A 13,793-nucleotide genomic window follows, 5' to 3' on the forward strand; every position below is an offset into this window, starting at 1 on the left:
AGGAAAACCCCAAGGCATTCTACAAGTATGCAAAGAGCAAGAGGGTAAGATGTGAGAGAATAGGACCAATCAAGCATGACAGTGGAAAAATGTGTATGGAACCAGAGGAGATAGCAAAGGTACTTTGAAGTACTTTGTTTCAGTATTCACTATGGAAAAGGATCTTGGCAGTTGTAGGGATGACTTACAGCAGACTGAAAAGTTTGAGCATGTAGATATTGAGGAAGAGGAAGTGCTGGAGCATTTGGAAAGTATCAAGTTGGATAAGTCACTGGGACAGGACGAGATGTACCCCAGGATAATTTGGGAGGTGAGGGAGTAGATTGCTGAGCCTCTGGCGATGATCTTTGCATCATCAATGGGGGCAGAGAGGTTTTGGATGATTGGAGGGTTGCAGATGTTACTCCATTATTCAAGAAAGGGAGTAGAGATAGCCCAGGAAATTATAGACCAGTGAGTCTTACAAACGTACTTCAGTGGTTGGTAAGTTGATGGAGAAGATCCTGAGAGGCAGGATTTATGAACATTTGGGGAGGCATAATATGATCACCACGGCTTTGTGAAAGGCAGGTCATGTCTTACAAGCCTGAGTTTTTTTTGAGGATGTGACTAAACACATTGATGAAGGTAGAGCAGTAGATGTAGTGTGTGTGGATTTCAGCAAGGCATTTGACAAGGAACCATATGCAAGGCTTATTGAGAAAGTAAGGAGGCATGTGATCCAAGGGGACATTGCTTTGTGGATTCAGAACTGGCTTGCCCACAGAAGGCAAAGAGTTGTAGAAGATGGGTCATATTCTGCATGGAGGTCGGTGACCAGTGGTGTGCCTCAGGGATCTGTTCTGGGACCCATACTCTTTGTGATTTTTATAAATAACCTGGATGAAGAAGTGGAGGGATGGGTTAGTAAATTTGCTGATGACACTAAGGTTGGTGGTGTTGTGGATAGAGGGCTGTCAGAGGTTACAGTGGGACATTGATAGGAAGCAAAACTGGACTGAGAAGTGGAAGATGGAGTTCAACCCAGATAAGTGAGGTTGTTCATTTGGTAGGTCAAATATGATGACAGAATATAGTATTAATGGTAAGACTCTTGGTAGTGTGGAGGATCAGATGGATCTCGGGGTCCAAGTCCATAGGACGCTCAAAGCTGCTGTGCAGGTGGACTCTGTGGTTAAGAAAGTATATGGTGCATTGGCCTTCATCAATCGTGGGATTGAGTTTAGGAGCTGAGAGGTAATGTTACAGCTATATAGGACCCTGGTCAGACTCCACTTGGAGTACAGTGTTCAGTTTTGGTCGCCCCAGTATAGGAAAGATGTGGAAGCCATAGAAAGGGTACTGAGGAGATTTACAAGGATGTTGCCTGGATTGAGGAGCATGTCTTATGAGAATAGGTTGAGTGAACTTGGCCTTTACTCCTTGGAGCAACGGAGGACGACAGGTGACCTGATAGAGGTGTATAAGATGTTGAGAGGCATTGATCATGTGGACAGTCAGAGGCTTTTTCCCAGGGCTGAAATGGCTAGCATGAGAGGGCAGTTTTAAGGTGCTTGGAAGTAGGTACAGAGGAGACGTCAGGGGTAAGTGTTTTTTTGAAAAAACGCAGGAGAGTGGTGAGTGCGTGGAATGGGATGCCAGCGACAGTGGTGGAGGCGGATACCTTTTGAGAGACTCCTGGACAGGTACATGGAGCTCAGAAAAATAGAGGGCTATGGGTCACCCTAGGTAATTTCTAAGGATATGTTCGGCCCAGCTTTGTGAGCCGAAGAGCCTGTATTGTGCTGTAGGTTTTCTATGTTTCTAGTCTTGCTTTGGTATTCCCTCTATCACATTTCCATTGCTCTTTCTTAGTTACTTGTTCCATTCCATCCTCTTCAGTCAGCTATGAAGGAGATCCTTTTCAAGATTAACTTCACAATACATAAATGGTGAGTTCCTTATGACTAATACCTAGCAATACTTTGCATTTAGCTTCCAACTTGGATTCTTGTAGACTTCGATGGTTAATTATAAAGGAAATGCAATTTTTATCTCTCACTACTTATTGACAAATTTTATTTTCGATAGATTCTTTAGTATGTGTACATATGTATAATATTAGCAAAGCAAGTTGTTCAAATGTTACTACATAAATTGGTACAGCATTGATACAGAAAATACTCCACACAATTAAGCTATTATCTTTGTTCATTTGATACAAGTACTGCATTTGCTGAAAATAATACAAAACCAGAAACACCAATGCCAGGAACAAGGTATTCCAAATGTAGGCACTCAATATCAGCATTTTGTAGTCTTGTTCACCACAGTTAGAAGAAAAACCCTACTATTACATCACCCAGTGTATCAATGAGAATCGGAGTTGCAAGGCTCAAGCAAATTGTCAGTTAAGTAACTGTTCAGAGAGCAGCACAACAACAGCTTTCCACAGAGCAACAATGAATCCATTTCATGGATTTTCATCTAATCACACTGCCCATTGGTCAATTTTCATTGCATTTTACATTGAGGATCTGAAGCAGAGGGTTTGGGCCACCAGTCAACACATTCATTTTCACCAGATATAGGTTTTCGTTGAGGACTTCCAGCTAAAGACAAAAAAAAACAAAATTAATTTAAATCATGGCTCAAGACGGCACCCATCATTATGGGCCTCTACCACCCAGGACATGCCCTCTTGTTATTACTACCAGAGAGGAGGTACAGGGGCTTGAAGAAACACATTTTTTTTTTTTTTTTTTTTTTTTTTTTTGTAACAGCCTTTTCCCCTCCACCATCAGATTTCTGAATGGACAATTAACCCATGAACACTACCTCACTATTTTTGCTCTCTTTTGCATTATATACATCTCATTGTAATTCGTATATAGCACCCTACTGCTGCTGTATTTTTCTCCAAGCACTATTTCACTGTTTAAACATTCTGTTCCACTTTACCGAGGAACAAATTCTGTTTCAAAAATTAGTCCTTGCCCATTACGTTTAGAGTTCATAATACTATTAAAGCCTATTTGCTGGTCCAATGCTTATCCTTCTCAGACTTCCAGTGATTATTTCTTTGAGTTGCTTCAGGTCCTAAAAAAATCAGAATCAGGTTTATTATCACCTACACCTGTCATGAAATTTGTTGTTTTGTGGCAGCACAGTGTAAGGAATAAAAATTACTCTAAAGTATAAAAGTAAGTAGCAAACGAAGAATTACCTGGTGGTGTATAAGACTTCACTTTTCATAAAATTCCACCTGCATGGGTTATTTTTGTGTTAAAGCTGCTCTAGAACATGTATTGCCTATTTAATTACTTTCCATCAAGCCTTTTATGCCAAGTAATTGTCCCTGGGTTACCTCCTCCCTCATTTCATAGAATTAAAGCAAAGGAAGCCATTACTTCATTGTGCTCTAGCTGACCCTTCTATGGGGATATCCAATTCATCTCTCTTCCTGTACCCTTGTCCATTTTAATCATCTAGATCCATTTTTTCTTAGAAATTGCAGTACAAATCTCGCTCGTCAATTTCTGCAATTTAGTTTACACTGCTTCTCATCAGTTACAAAATCCATCATTGGATACACAGGATAAACAGAGCATTAACCGAACATGCAGTTCATTTGATTGACACTGGATCTATTGCTTATTCTGCATCTAAGACACACACCCTACTTATTCTCCTGTTTCCATGTTTTGTACAGCATCCAACTTGTGCTATTGCCTATTCTTTGGAAATTGGATGACCGTGACTGAAGCAAGGCTTGACCTGTTGAAACACTGGATTTTGAAATTTGAATATCACCTGGAGGCCTAATGATATATCTGTGAGGATTCGAGTTACATGGAGAGCATATTTTTAGAAAGATGGTCACCCTGCAACTCAGGAAATGCAGTCGGTAAAACAGAGTAGGAGGCAGGCAGGCCTTCTTTGCCAAGTTGGAAAACCGTGGGGATGAATATTCCTTTGGGGACTACAGCCAAAATTAATATCAAGCCACACACGGTGTTTAACGTGCACAAGAGGAGAGCAACACAAGTGGTAAGAGACTCAAGGTACTTTTGCAGTTGTTAGCACAAATCCAGGATGGTTTCTACCATCAGCTGCAAGGGCCAACGATGTCACTAAACCCTTGCAGACGTTCTAAAGTGAACAATAACCAGTTAAAGGGGAAAGTGAGGTATGAGAAATCAGTTAGGTAGTAGATGAAAAAGCAGGAATCTCTGGATTACCTCTGATGTTGCATGTTCATAAGTATAAGAAAATGAAGATGGGTCAGATGAATGAATACATGCTATTGAGATGTACAGGAGAGGGAACTTAGATTTCTGGATTACCTATAACACTTCTAAACCTTGGAAATCACTAACCCTTGGATATCAAATAAGCCTACAGGAATTTCAGGCTCCATATAAAAACAAGTCTCTTACTGCAAGAAATTTAGGGCTGATCTAATTTTCCTAAGTAGCTAAAATATATTTTAAGCTCATTGTTCTAAATTGGGGGAAACAATTTTCATTCTATACATTGGTTCAGGATAGTGCAGCTCCATCCTATTTACAGTTCTGGAGAAGAAAATTAGTTAATTTGTTTTCCAAAGTGGAACTATGGAGTTAATATTTTCAAATGACTCCTTTCCTCCACGCTATAAAGATCAATATTGTACACTACTTTTAGGAGGTATAGTAATCTCTTGACAATTTAGTGCATTCCAGCAAAGAGTCTATAGATAGCACACTGTTGTTATATTACCATAGCTGGCAAAGTAATACAGCATCACTTTTAAACAGAGAATTTTATATAGTCAACAAAGGACATTTATTCTAAAGTTCCTCCCCAGTAATCTGTTTATAGATACTGTGGACCAATTTTCTCTGACCTCCCCCTCCCTCATGCTTCAAATTGTTGTATTCTAGATTCTATCCTCAAACAGTACATTAAGAGTAACACACACAAAATGCTGGAGGAACTAAGCAGGTCAGGCAGCATCCATGGAAATGAACAAACAGTCAACATTTTGGGCCGAGAGGGAAGTTCATGACTGACCCAGTCAAATCTGAAATTAGTTAACTATTTCTCACTAATCACGAAGTTAGAACATCAGCAGCATTTGAACCATCTGAACTCACCTTCTGAGAAACCTAGCTGGGAGTTATCAAAAATTTTGGAGCGAGGCAATAGCCACTTTGATTCTGTGCCAAATGATGATACTTTAGGTGAATCAAGAGTTAGCACTTTTTCTGAAGTGAGTGAATTTTCATCTTGTTTGGCACCAGTTTTGATTTCAGGAAAAAGAAATTCTGAAGTTTTAACTTTTGACACTCTTGATTGTTCTGCTAATGAGCAAGGAGTGATGTCCTCTTCCGGACATAGAGTCAAAGTAGGTGGATCACTTTCATGTTGATGTTCTGATGATACTTTGCCCTTTCCTTGAAGCTTAAATGCTTTCTCTTTCCATTTAGCATTTTCATATTTTAACTCTGACATGGTCCTAAAAAGGGAAAGAAAAAGTCTGAACCATTTACAGATAATTTTTCTTGAGGATCACAAGTTCACAACACTACACAGAAATTTTAACTTGAATATTTAAACTATAATATAGGAAACCAAAGCATGCAGTTTAGCACAAGAGCACTAAATCTCATGACATTTTGTATCATGATAGTTCATGATCCCTTTAGGATTTTATACGTTTCAATCAGATCCCCCCTCAATCTTCTAAATTCCAACGAGTACAAGCCCAGTTCATCCAGTCTTTCTTCATATGAAAGTCCTGCCATCCCAGGAATCAATCTGGTGAACCTTCTTTGTACTCCCTCTACGGCAAGGATGTCTTTCCTCAGATTAGGGGACCAAAACTGCACACAATACTCCAGATGTGGTCTCACCAAGGCCTTGTACAACTGCAGTTGTACCTCCCTGCTCCTGTACTCGAATCCTCCCGCTATAAATGCCAGCATACCATTCGCCTTTTTCACCGCCTGCTGTACCTGCATGCCCACTTTTTATACACCAGTCATTGAAAGTGGGCATGCAGGTACAGCAGGCGGTGAAAAAGGCGAATGGTATGCTGGCATTTATAGCGGGAGGATTCGAGTACAGGAGCAGGGAGGTACTACTGCAGTTGTACAAGGCCTTGGTGAGACCACATCTGGAGTATTGTGTGCAGTTTTGGTCCCCTAATCTGAGGAAAGACATCCTTGCCGTAGAGGGAGTACAAAGAAGGTTCACCAGATTGATTCCTGGGATGGCAGGACTTTCATATGAAGAAAGACTGGATGAACTGGGCTTGTACTCATTGGAATTTAGAAGATTAAGGGGGGATCTGATTGAAACGTATAAAATCCTAAAGGGATTGGACAGGCTAGATGCAGGAAGATTGTTCCCGATGTTGGGGAAGTCCAGAACGAGGGGTCATGTTTTGAGGATAAAGGCGAAGCCTTTTAGGACTGAGATTAGGAAAAACTTCTTCACACAGAGAGTGGTGAATCTGTGGAATTCTCTGCCACAGGGAACAGTTGAGGCCAGTTCATTGGCTATATTTAAGAGGGAGTTAGATATGGCCCTTGTGGCTAGGGGGATCAGAGGGTATGGAGGGAAGGCTGGTGCAGGGTTCTGAGTTGGATGATCTGCCATGATCATAATAAATGGCGGTGCAGGCTCAAAGGGCCAAATGGCCTACTCCTGCACTTATTTTCTATTTTCTATGTTTCATAACTTCCAGCGGACAATGAGAAATGCATGATTAAGTCAAATGAGATTCATGGTAAAAAAGTCTTAAGATCCTCAATTTTTATATCAAATTAGCACTCTTATTACAAAGACAATTTGATTTATAGATTTTCCAATTGGACAAAAATCAGAATGTTAAGCACTCTGCGCTTTTCTAACCACTCAAGGTGATGATGGCGAATCGCACCCTAGAATTGCTGAAGTGATTCTGGTAAAGTACTCCCAGAGTGATATTAAGTAGGCTGCTTCAGGATTTTGACCTATTAATGATGAGAAAACTGACTTTTGAGCTATGATGGTGTGCAGATTGCAAGAGAACTTACAAATAGTAGAGTTTGACATACCTGTTGCCTTTGTCATGCACTTTAATCAGAATTGTAGTGCAGAAGGTGTTTTTTTGAGCATCCTGGGCAAGCATTTGCAGTGTATTTTATTGATACTAAACTAAGGTAGTGGAAACAAATGCTTAGGATGATAAAGAAAGCGCCAAAAGTGCCGGTTGTTGTATGCTGGATGGTGTCAAATTTCTTGAGTGTTATTAGACAGGCACTCACTTAGGTAAGTAGACAGTATTCCAACCATTTGTACCTTCTAAATGGTGGAAATAAACTGGGTATTGGGTTGTTGTTAAACTTCAGTTCAAGGCTCATATATGGATATTCCACCTATCGATCAACACATGTAACCACAAGGCTAGTGTTTATTTTAGAGTCAACAGAATAAAAGGTAATTTAAATAAGTGCAAAATTTACCTTGCAAGGCGTGCATTTTCTTTTTTGACGCAATTTAGATCTTGAATAAGTTTGGCTTTTTCAGACTTTAGTACAAGTACCAGCGCATTCTGAACTATTCCACTTCCACCACCACATGTCAGAGATTCATCAGTAGAACATTTCTCATTATTACTTTCAAACATAACTGGAGGAAATATTAAAAATGAAAAATTATTGACAAAGGTTAAATATTCCAAACAATGCTACTGCGAATTAGTTACAATGTTTTGCCTAGGGCAGGGGAGTAGATTTAACCAAATTGAGAGCAATTAACATGAATATATATAAACAAAACAGTTATATAGTCAATTCAACAATAACTATTTGAAAGATGTCACAATTTTGCAGACATATACAAAGAGTGCAAATTCTCAAATCCCTGGTGAGACTGAGACATGAGACAGGTAGAAAATGAGCTTGCCCTCTTGTACTTCCAAAAATCAATGCACATTCCTGTTCAATTCTTAATTATCTGTAATACCCACACTTTGTGTTCAAAGTAAAAACATTTACCTAGAGTGACTTAAACAGCCAGGCCCTAATAAATAAACAGATGAATAAATTATGGAAGATTTTGTGTAACAACCTTCTTTGGCAATACTGATGATGACATGAATGACATAACTCTTTCAAATTTTTGGGGGTTTTCGAAAGGTTTTTAAGGATATAAAACAGATGACTCAGTTTTAAAACCAGTCTCCACTGATACATTAATAGGCTTCTAAGGAAAAATTTATTAGAGAAATTCTCTTTTCTATGAATGATATTAAGTCACGTTCAATAGTAACTACTTTTTCTTCCCAGTTTTCTATTCAAAATCCTAATATTTTGAAAATCTATATTGGGTTTCTCTTTTAACCTTGCTGGTCTGAAAACCTGTTTTCCAATCTACTTCCAGATATATACCTTGTGGATTTCAGTAAGCTTCTTTTACATCCTTTGAGGAGGGAGGAAAAAAAGCATTCCGATGGAAGGTCACTGATCCAAAACATCAACACATTTATTTCTCTTAACAATCTCATCAAACACATTCCCCCATTTATCTTCTTGTAACACATACTCTCACCCGTCCATCAACTCATCTGCTTTTTCTCCCCACCCATCTACGGTATGGTAACCAATTAACCTACCAACTAGCATATGGGAGTATGGAAAGAAACCAGAGCAGCTGAGAGAAACCAATCCAGCCACAAGGATAACGTGCAAATGCCACACAGAGAAGGACAGAATCAGGGCAGCTGCAGGTAGCAATACCACCTTCTGTGTCAATGTGCTGTCCAGCTTTGTATTTCTGGCGTTCTGCAACTCCCCTATCCGCCCATCCAAAATAAGAAATTTCAAGTGAATTAATGGCATAAATTTTATTACCCATATTCTACAATCTGGTGATGTTTTAAAAAGTGCTACATTATGCTGCCTACATTTGAAAGATTCTGTGTACCTCAAACCTACATGCAGTTGATTCTCATTTCAGTGCATAAAATTAAAATAAAATAAAAAGATGCATAAGTGTTAGCAATTTTGCCCAGTTTGTGGGTAATTAAGAAACTAACTTGTGGTATCCTGTTCTTGTTGATATCTTCGCAGTTTTTCCTTGGTTTGTCGGCATAGCTCTTTGTTATGCTCCAAGCTGGCTTTTAAAGAACTAACCCTACAACAGACAATTTGTTTTATTTTCAAGGTAATTAAGTGAAAATATCTGATAAATTTAGTTTAAAAGTTCAGAATTTTAAAAAGATATCCTTACTGCTTTTCATAATTGTTGCTTTCTTTAACCTTCTCCATCTCCAATATAAACAAGCGATTTTTCAGCTCTTTCATTTCTTCGCAAGGTTGAGCTCCTAGATCCAGCTTAGCCTGCAGATCAGACAAATAATGCAAAAAAATATCCTGGTGATTAATTCCTTGCAGTATAATGCAGACATTGAACTTACATATATAATTTTCATAGCACTTTGATAAATACTATGACTTTCAAACAATATCAGAATGATAGTCTTCTATTTCAATGGCATGGGTGCTGTCACCATTGTTTCAAATTTGAAACAATCTAAACAATTTTCAGTTTTCAACAATTATGAACAGAATGAGATAGCTGAAGGCACAAGGAGACTACAGATCTGGTAACAATAATCAAACCGGTGGAGAAACTCAGCGGATTAGCTCACGTTGCTAGACCTTGGTAACCCCTTTTCCTCCAGCAAATTTCTTCTAGAATCAGAATATTTTAAACACAGATAAGATTAAATGCAGGGATTTTCAAAAGAAAGTGATCAGCTCTTACGGGCTTTGAGTAGTTTCACACTCTCTTCCCAAATCTAGTTGCATGACTCTGTAAGGTCAAGAGGCCAACATTGTGATACGTACATAATTATCTCAAAAAATGTTACTCTGTTGCACTTTTCCCATGACAGGAAAGTGAGATCGTACAAGAAAATATTTATAAGTACCACCAAATGGGAACAGATTACGGAATCTCCGCTTTTTAAAAACTTAATCAAGTTTATTTTGATAAAAATTCTCTCAAGAGAAAATACCACGGGCACCTCCTAAATTACAGTATACTGATGCATAAAAGGTGTTCATAACGTAAATAGTTGTATTTTCTAACTTTCACAGAACCTTAGTAGCATCTATTTTAGATTTGAATATTGAATGTACATATTTGAGATATCCAAATTGATTAGAAATCATCTAATTATATACTATGTAACTTTTGTCTTTCACAATGGCTTTGCTTGAGCCATTGTCTTTAAGTGGCAGATGATAATTTTAAATGTGTTGAAATTGGAGAAAGAAGCGATGTGGCACCATGTAATAATTATATTGTGCAGTTGATCGTGAAATGTGAACAGGAGGGGAAAAGGCATAAATAGATGAAATCAGCTGGAAGGTTATCTTTATGACATTCTCAATAACAGACTATTTTAAATTCTCAAAGATTTCATATTTAACTCCTTTATAGTTAACCTCTAAACACAGCTAGCTTCCTGCCTAGTCCACGAACTATAGGAACGGTCTAGGTTAATAAAAATGAAATCCGCTAAACTGCATCAAGTTCTCATGATCTTGCTTATAATACATGGCGCTGAAATAATAACAAGCACATTTCAAGTGCATTGCACTTTATAACTTCAGGCTGGGACAACGAAGCCAGTTTGTTTTTTGTGCATTATATATGGAGGTAATCCGCTTTAGCATTGTAACAATACTGACATCTACCTGAAAAAATAGAAAACTGGAAGTATTTCAAGTAAAAAAGGAATCACTTATTATCCTGTTGGTCTATGCCAAACATCATGAAGTTGCTCAGATGTGAGATGTGTAATTGACTGAGCTGATAAGCTAATTCATTCAGTGATTATATATAAACAAGAGAAAATCTGCAGATGCAGAGGGGAGGAGAGGGGAATTCCTACTAACGGCACCTTGATTTTAGTGAATCCTGTGTAAAAACAGCCAATTAACAATCATCATTCGCCAAGAAATAACAGATTGCACACCAGCATAGAATTATAAGCATATTTATTAATTTCAGCTTTATCAGTTAATTGAAACAATAGAAATGAAATAAAAGTGCCCATTAGTTTGTATTGATTTGTATAGCAGGTGTTCTTCTCTTCACACTTCTAATCGTTTTTTTGTTAAGCCACTCCTCCAGCTCATGACTGCATTGATGGACTCGGCTTTGCAAAGTTTGAAAAGTTGGCTTGATTCATGACGAGGTGTGGCCCAGGAGGGGCAGATGCGAGTCTGTCCATTCAGGAGCGGGGGTTAGATCAGTCTTTGTCTGGCATTTCGTTCACAGCTGTTCCAACATGGATGGCCTCGAGTTGGCATCACCAGATGAGTCCTTGAAGCAGGCAACCCTCCACATGATGTCAACATGTTGATCCAGGTCGTGGAGGCCCATTACAGTTAAATGTGCATAAATATTAGAATTTATTCAGATAGTGAATGGGTGTACCACTTTACTCACGGCACTGAATTCTCATCACTAATCGTAGGTAGAACTTCCCCTTCTTGGACTCCATCTCGCAAAGCATCCTTTGCATCAGCCCCATACCAGACTACTGTTGATCAAATCTCTCTAGAACCTTCACTCCTTCTCACCATCCTGATTGGCTGACACGATATTCCAAAGTTGGACAACATGGCTCTTATCTTTAGCCAAAGCTCTCTCATTAGGACACATGGCTTCCACAGAAAACTGCGAAAATAAAATACTTCACAGCTTAGCGATAGACATCTTAACCAGGGTATTAAGGTGTCTATCTGCCCCCTCTGCCCCCACCAAAAATAGTCATGTCCTCACAGTATGACTATTATTATTATGACCATTAGACCATAATTAATAACACAGTATTCAAATTAATTTTGTGATTTCAGACCCTCAGTTCATTTGTAAATGGCAGTAACATATCTCACTATTGGGATGGATGCAGTACTGTTTCCCCAGGGGTTTCTCAAATCTGAGACCTTAGCTCATTGTCAGCTTCAGACACTTCTTCTGACTGCTCTGCTTCATCTCCAGTTATACAGTACTCACTTCTTCAGCTTCTTCTGACTGCTCTGCTTCACCCCCAGTTATACAGTTCTCTCTGGCTGGTCCCTCTTCAGGTCTTTCCACTGAAATCTCACTGTTGTCAGCTGGATGCCTTTCTGTTCTTGTCCTTCTGTGCAGAGTTCTCCTACTAGATGTAGGTTCCGTGTCAGGCTCTGGGTCAACACGTACTTCCTGCCCTAGTAGGTAGAAGGACATTCCAACAGAGAATTTTGACAGGACCATTTCCATCGTCTGGCTTCACCCGGAAAACTGGCACATTTAGCATCTGGCTCTCCACTACGGAAGGCGTAGTTACCCAGTGGTCGGCCAGCTTATGCTTTCCTGGTAGCATAAGTTTCTTATTGAACTCTGTCTCCAGGTGTCAATTGAGAGAACCTAATCTATTGATCACACCTCCTCTTGTTTTTTTGGTTTTGCTTGGTAGCAGAAACTGCTGCTAGCTCATAAGCTTTTTGCAGTTCTTTCCTCACGTTAGACACATACTTGAGATGTGTCTTCTGTGGCAAGTCTTCACTGCTGGCTCCAAAACAGTGATCTACAGGTAATCTCGCTTCACGCCCGAACAAATAGTATGACGAATATCCAGTAGCTTCATTCTGTGTACAGTGCACCAAATGCCCAATATACTGACTCCACTTGTTCTTTTTGTTGGCATCCAGGGTTCCAAACATGTCTAGCAATGTCCATTCGGGCTGAGGATCACCCCCAGGGTGATATGGAGTGGTCCATAACTTCTCGACTCCAAGAATGTAACTCACATATGAGCTAACACTCAAAATCCCTTTGCTGATCACTGTCTCTGCTTGGGAGGCCACATTGAACAAAATACTTCTCCCATAACATCTTGGCAACTGTGGATGCTCTCCAATCCTTTGTGGGGAAGGCCTGAGCATATCTGGTGTAGTGATCTGTGATGACCAGGACATTTGCAGCATTGCTGTAATCAGGGTCTATGGAGAAGAAATCCATACACACTAAATCAAGTTGTTCCGTACACCATCACCATGGGTGACAAATAGGGACTCCTCGACTCGGAGTCCAGCTTCCAGCTTCCTTCAGTTTCAGCAGATGCTTCAGCACAGCTTCCACCTCTGCTGGTGCGAACCGTCAAGACCTTATTCCGTTACTTGGATGGTGTGGTGAGTACTCCTGGAGCAACGCATATTGAACTCATCAGTAGAAAATACATACTTGAGCTTCAACATCATCTCTGCTAGGTTCCTTTTCCATCCCTTTAGTACCATTGAGTCACCAAAGTTGAATGATTTAGCTGTTAAATTTCCCGATCCAGGAAACTGTCTCTCTCCCCCAGTTTTCTCACCAAAAAGCTAGACATTACGGTCATTGGGAAAAGATATGCCATCAACATCCTATGTCTGAGAGTGACCTCTCTCTCTCCCCAAGGTGTTCTTGACAATCACTGTTACCATGTTTGTGTGGACAGCTGAAGGTTTCTGCAGTTCAGGTCTCACCAGCATTCCAGCAGGTAAGTGTGACTCTACTTCATGATCTTCTGGAGCACCAGAAGGGCCTCAGCATTGGGCAATCTGGGGAATTTGGGGTTTCCCATTACTCTAGCTACTTCCCCAGGATGTAACACAACGGGTTTGGACTAGCTGTACCACATAGTTCCTTCGTTTACGCTTCATCATCCTGCTTAGGAGAAACTTGCACTTTCTCAAAAGCAGCTCTGAACACCTGGGTGAATGGACAAGGTTTTCAAAAAAATTCTC

General features: G+C 39.7%; 1 protein-coding gene across 3 annotated transcripts in view; it reads right to left on the bottom strand.

Annotated features, from left to right (window-relative positions):
- Nucleotides 1–2,040: 2,040 nt before the first annotated feature.
- cenpe (centromere protein E) overlaps nt 2,041–13,793 on the bottom strand; it is a 155,599-nt gene continuing 143,846 nt past the window's right edge. For all 3 annotated transcript variants that reach the window (XM_072281880.1, XM_072281879.1, XM_072281878.1), the window contains exons 46-50: nt 9,241–9,350; nt 9,047–9,144; nt 7,473–7,638; nt 5,118–5,479; nt 2,041–2,591 (exon numbers count right to left, since the gene is read on the bottom strand). In XM_072281880.1, the coding sequence (XP_072137981.1) occupies nt 2,494–2,591; nt 5,118–5,479; nt 7,473–7,638; nt 9,047–9,144; nt 9,241–9,350 (834 nt within the window). In that variant the 3' untranslated portion in view covers nt 2,041–2,493. The remainder of the gene's footprint in view (nt 2,592–5,117; nt 5,480–7,472; nt 7,639–9,046; nt 9,145–9,240; nt 9,351–13,793) is intronic.

This window comes from Mobula birostris, chromosome 17 (assembly GCF_030028105.1).
Source record: "Mobula birostris isolate sMobBir1 chromosome 17, sMobBir1.hap1, whole genome shotgun sequence".
NCBI classification, from domain to species: Eukaryota; Metazoa; Chordata; class Chondrichthyes; order Myliobatiformes; family Myliobatidae; genus Mobula; species Mobula birostris.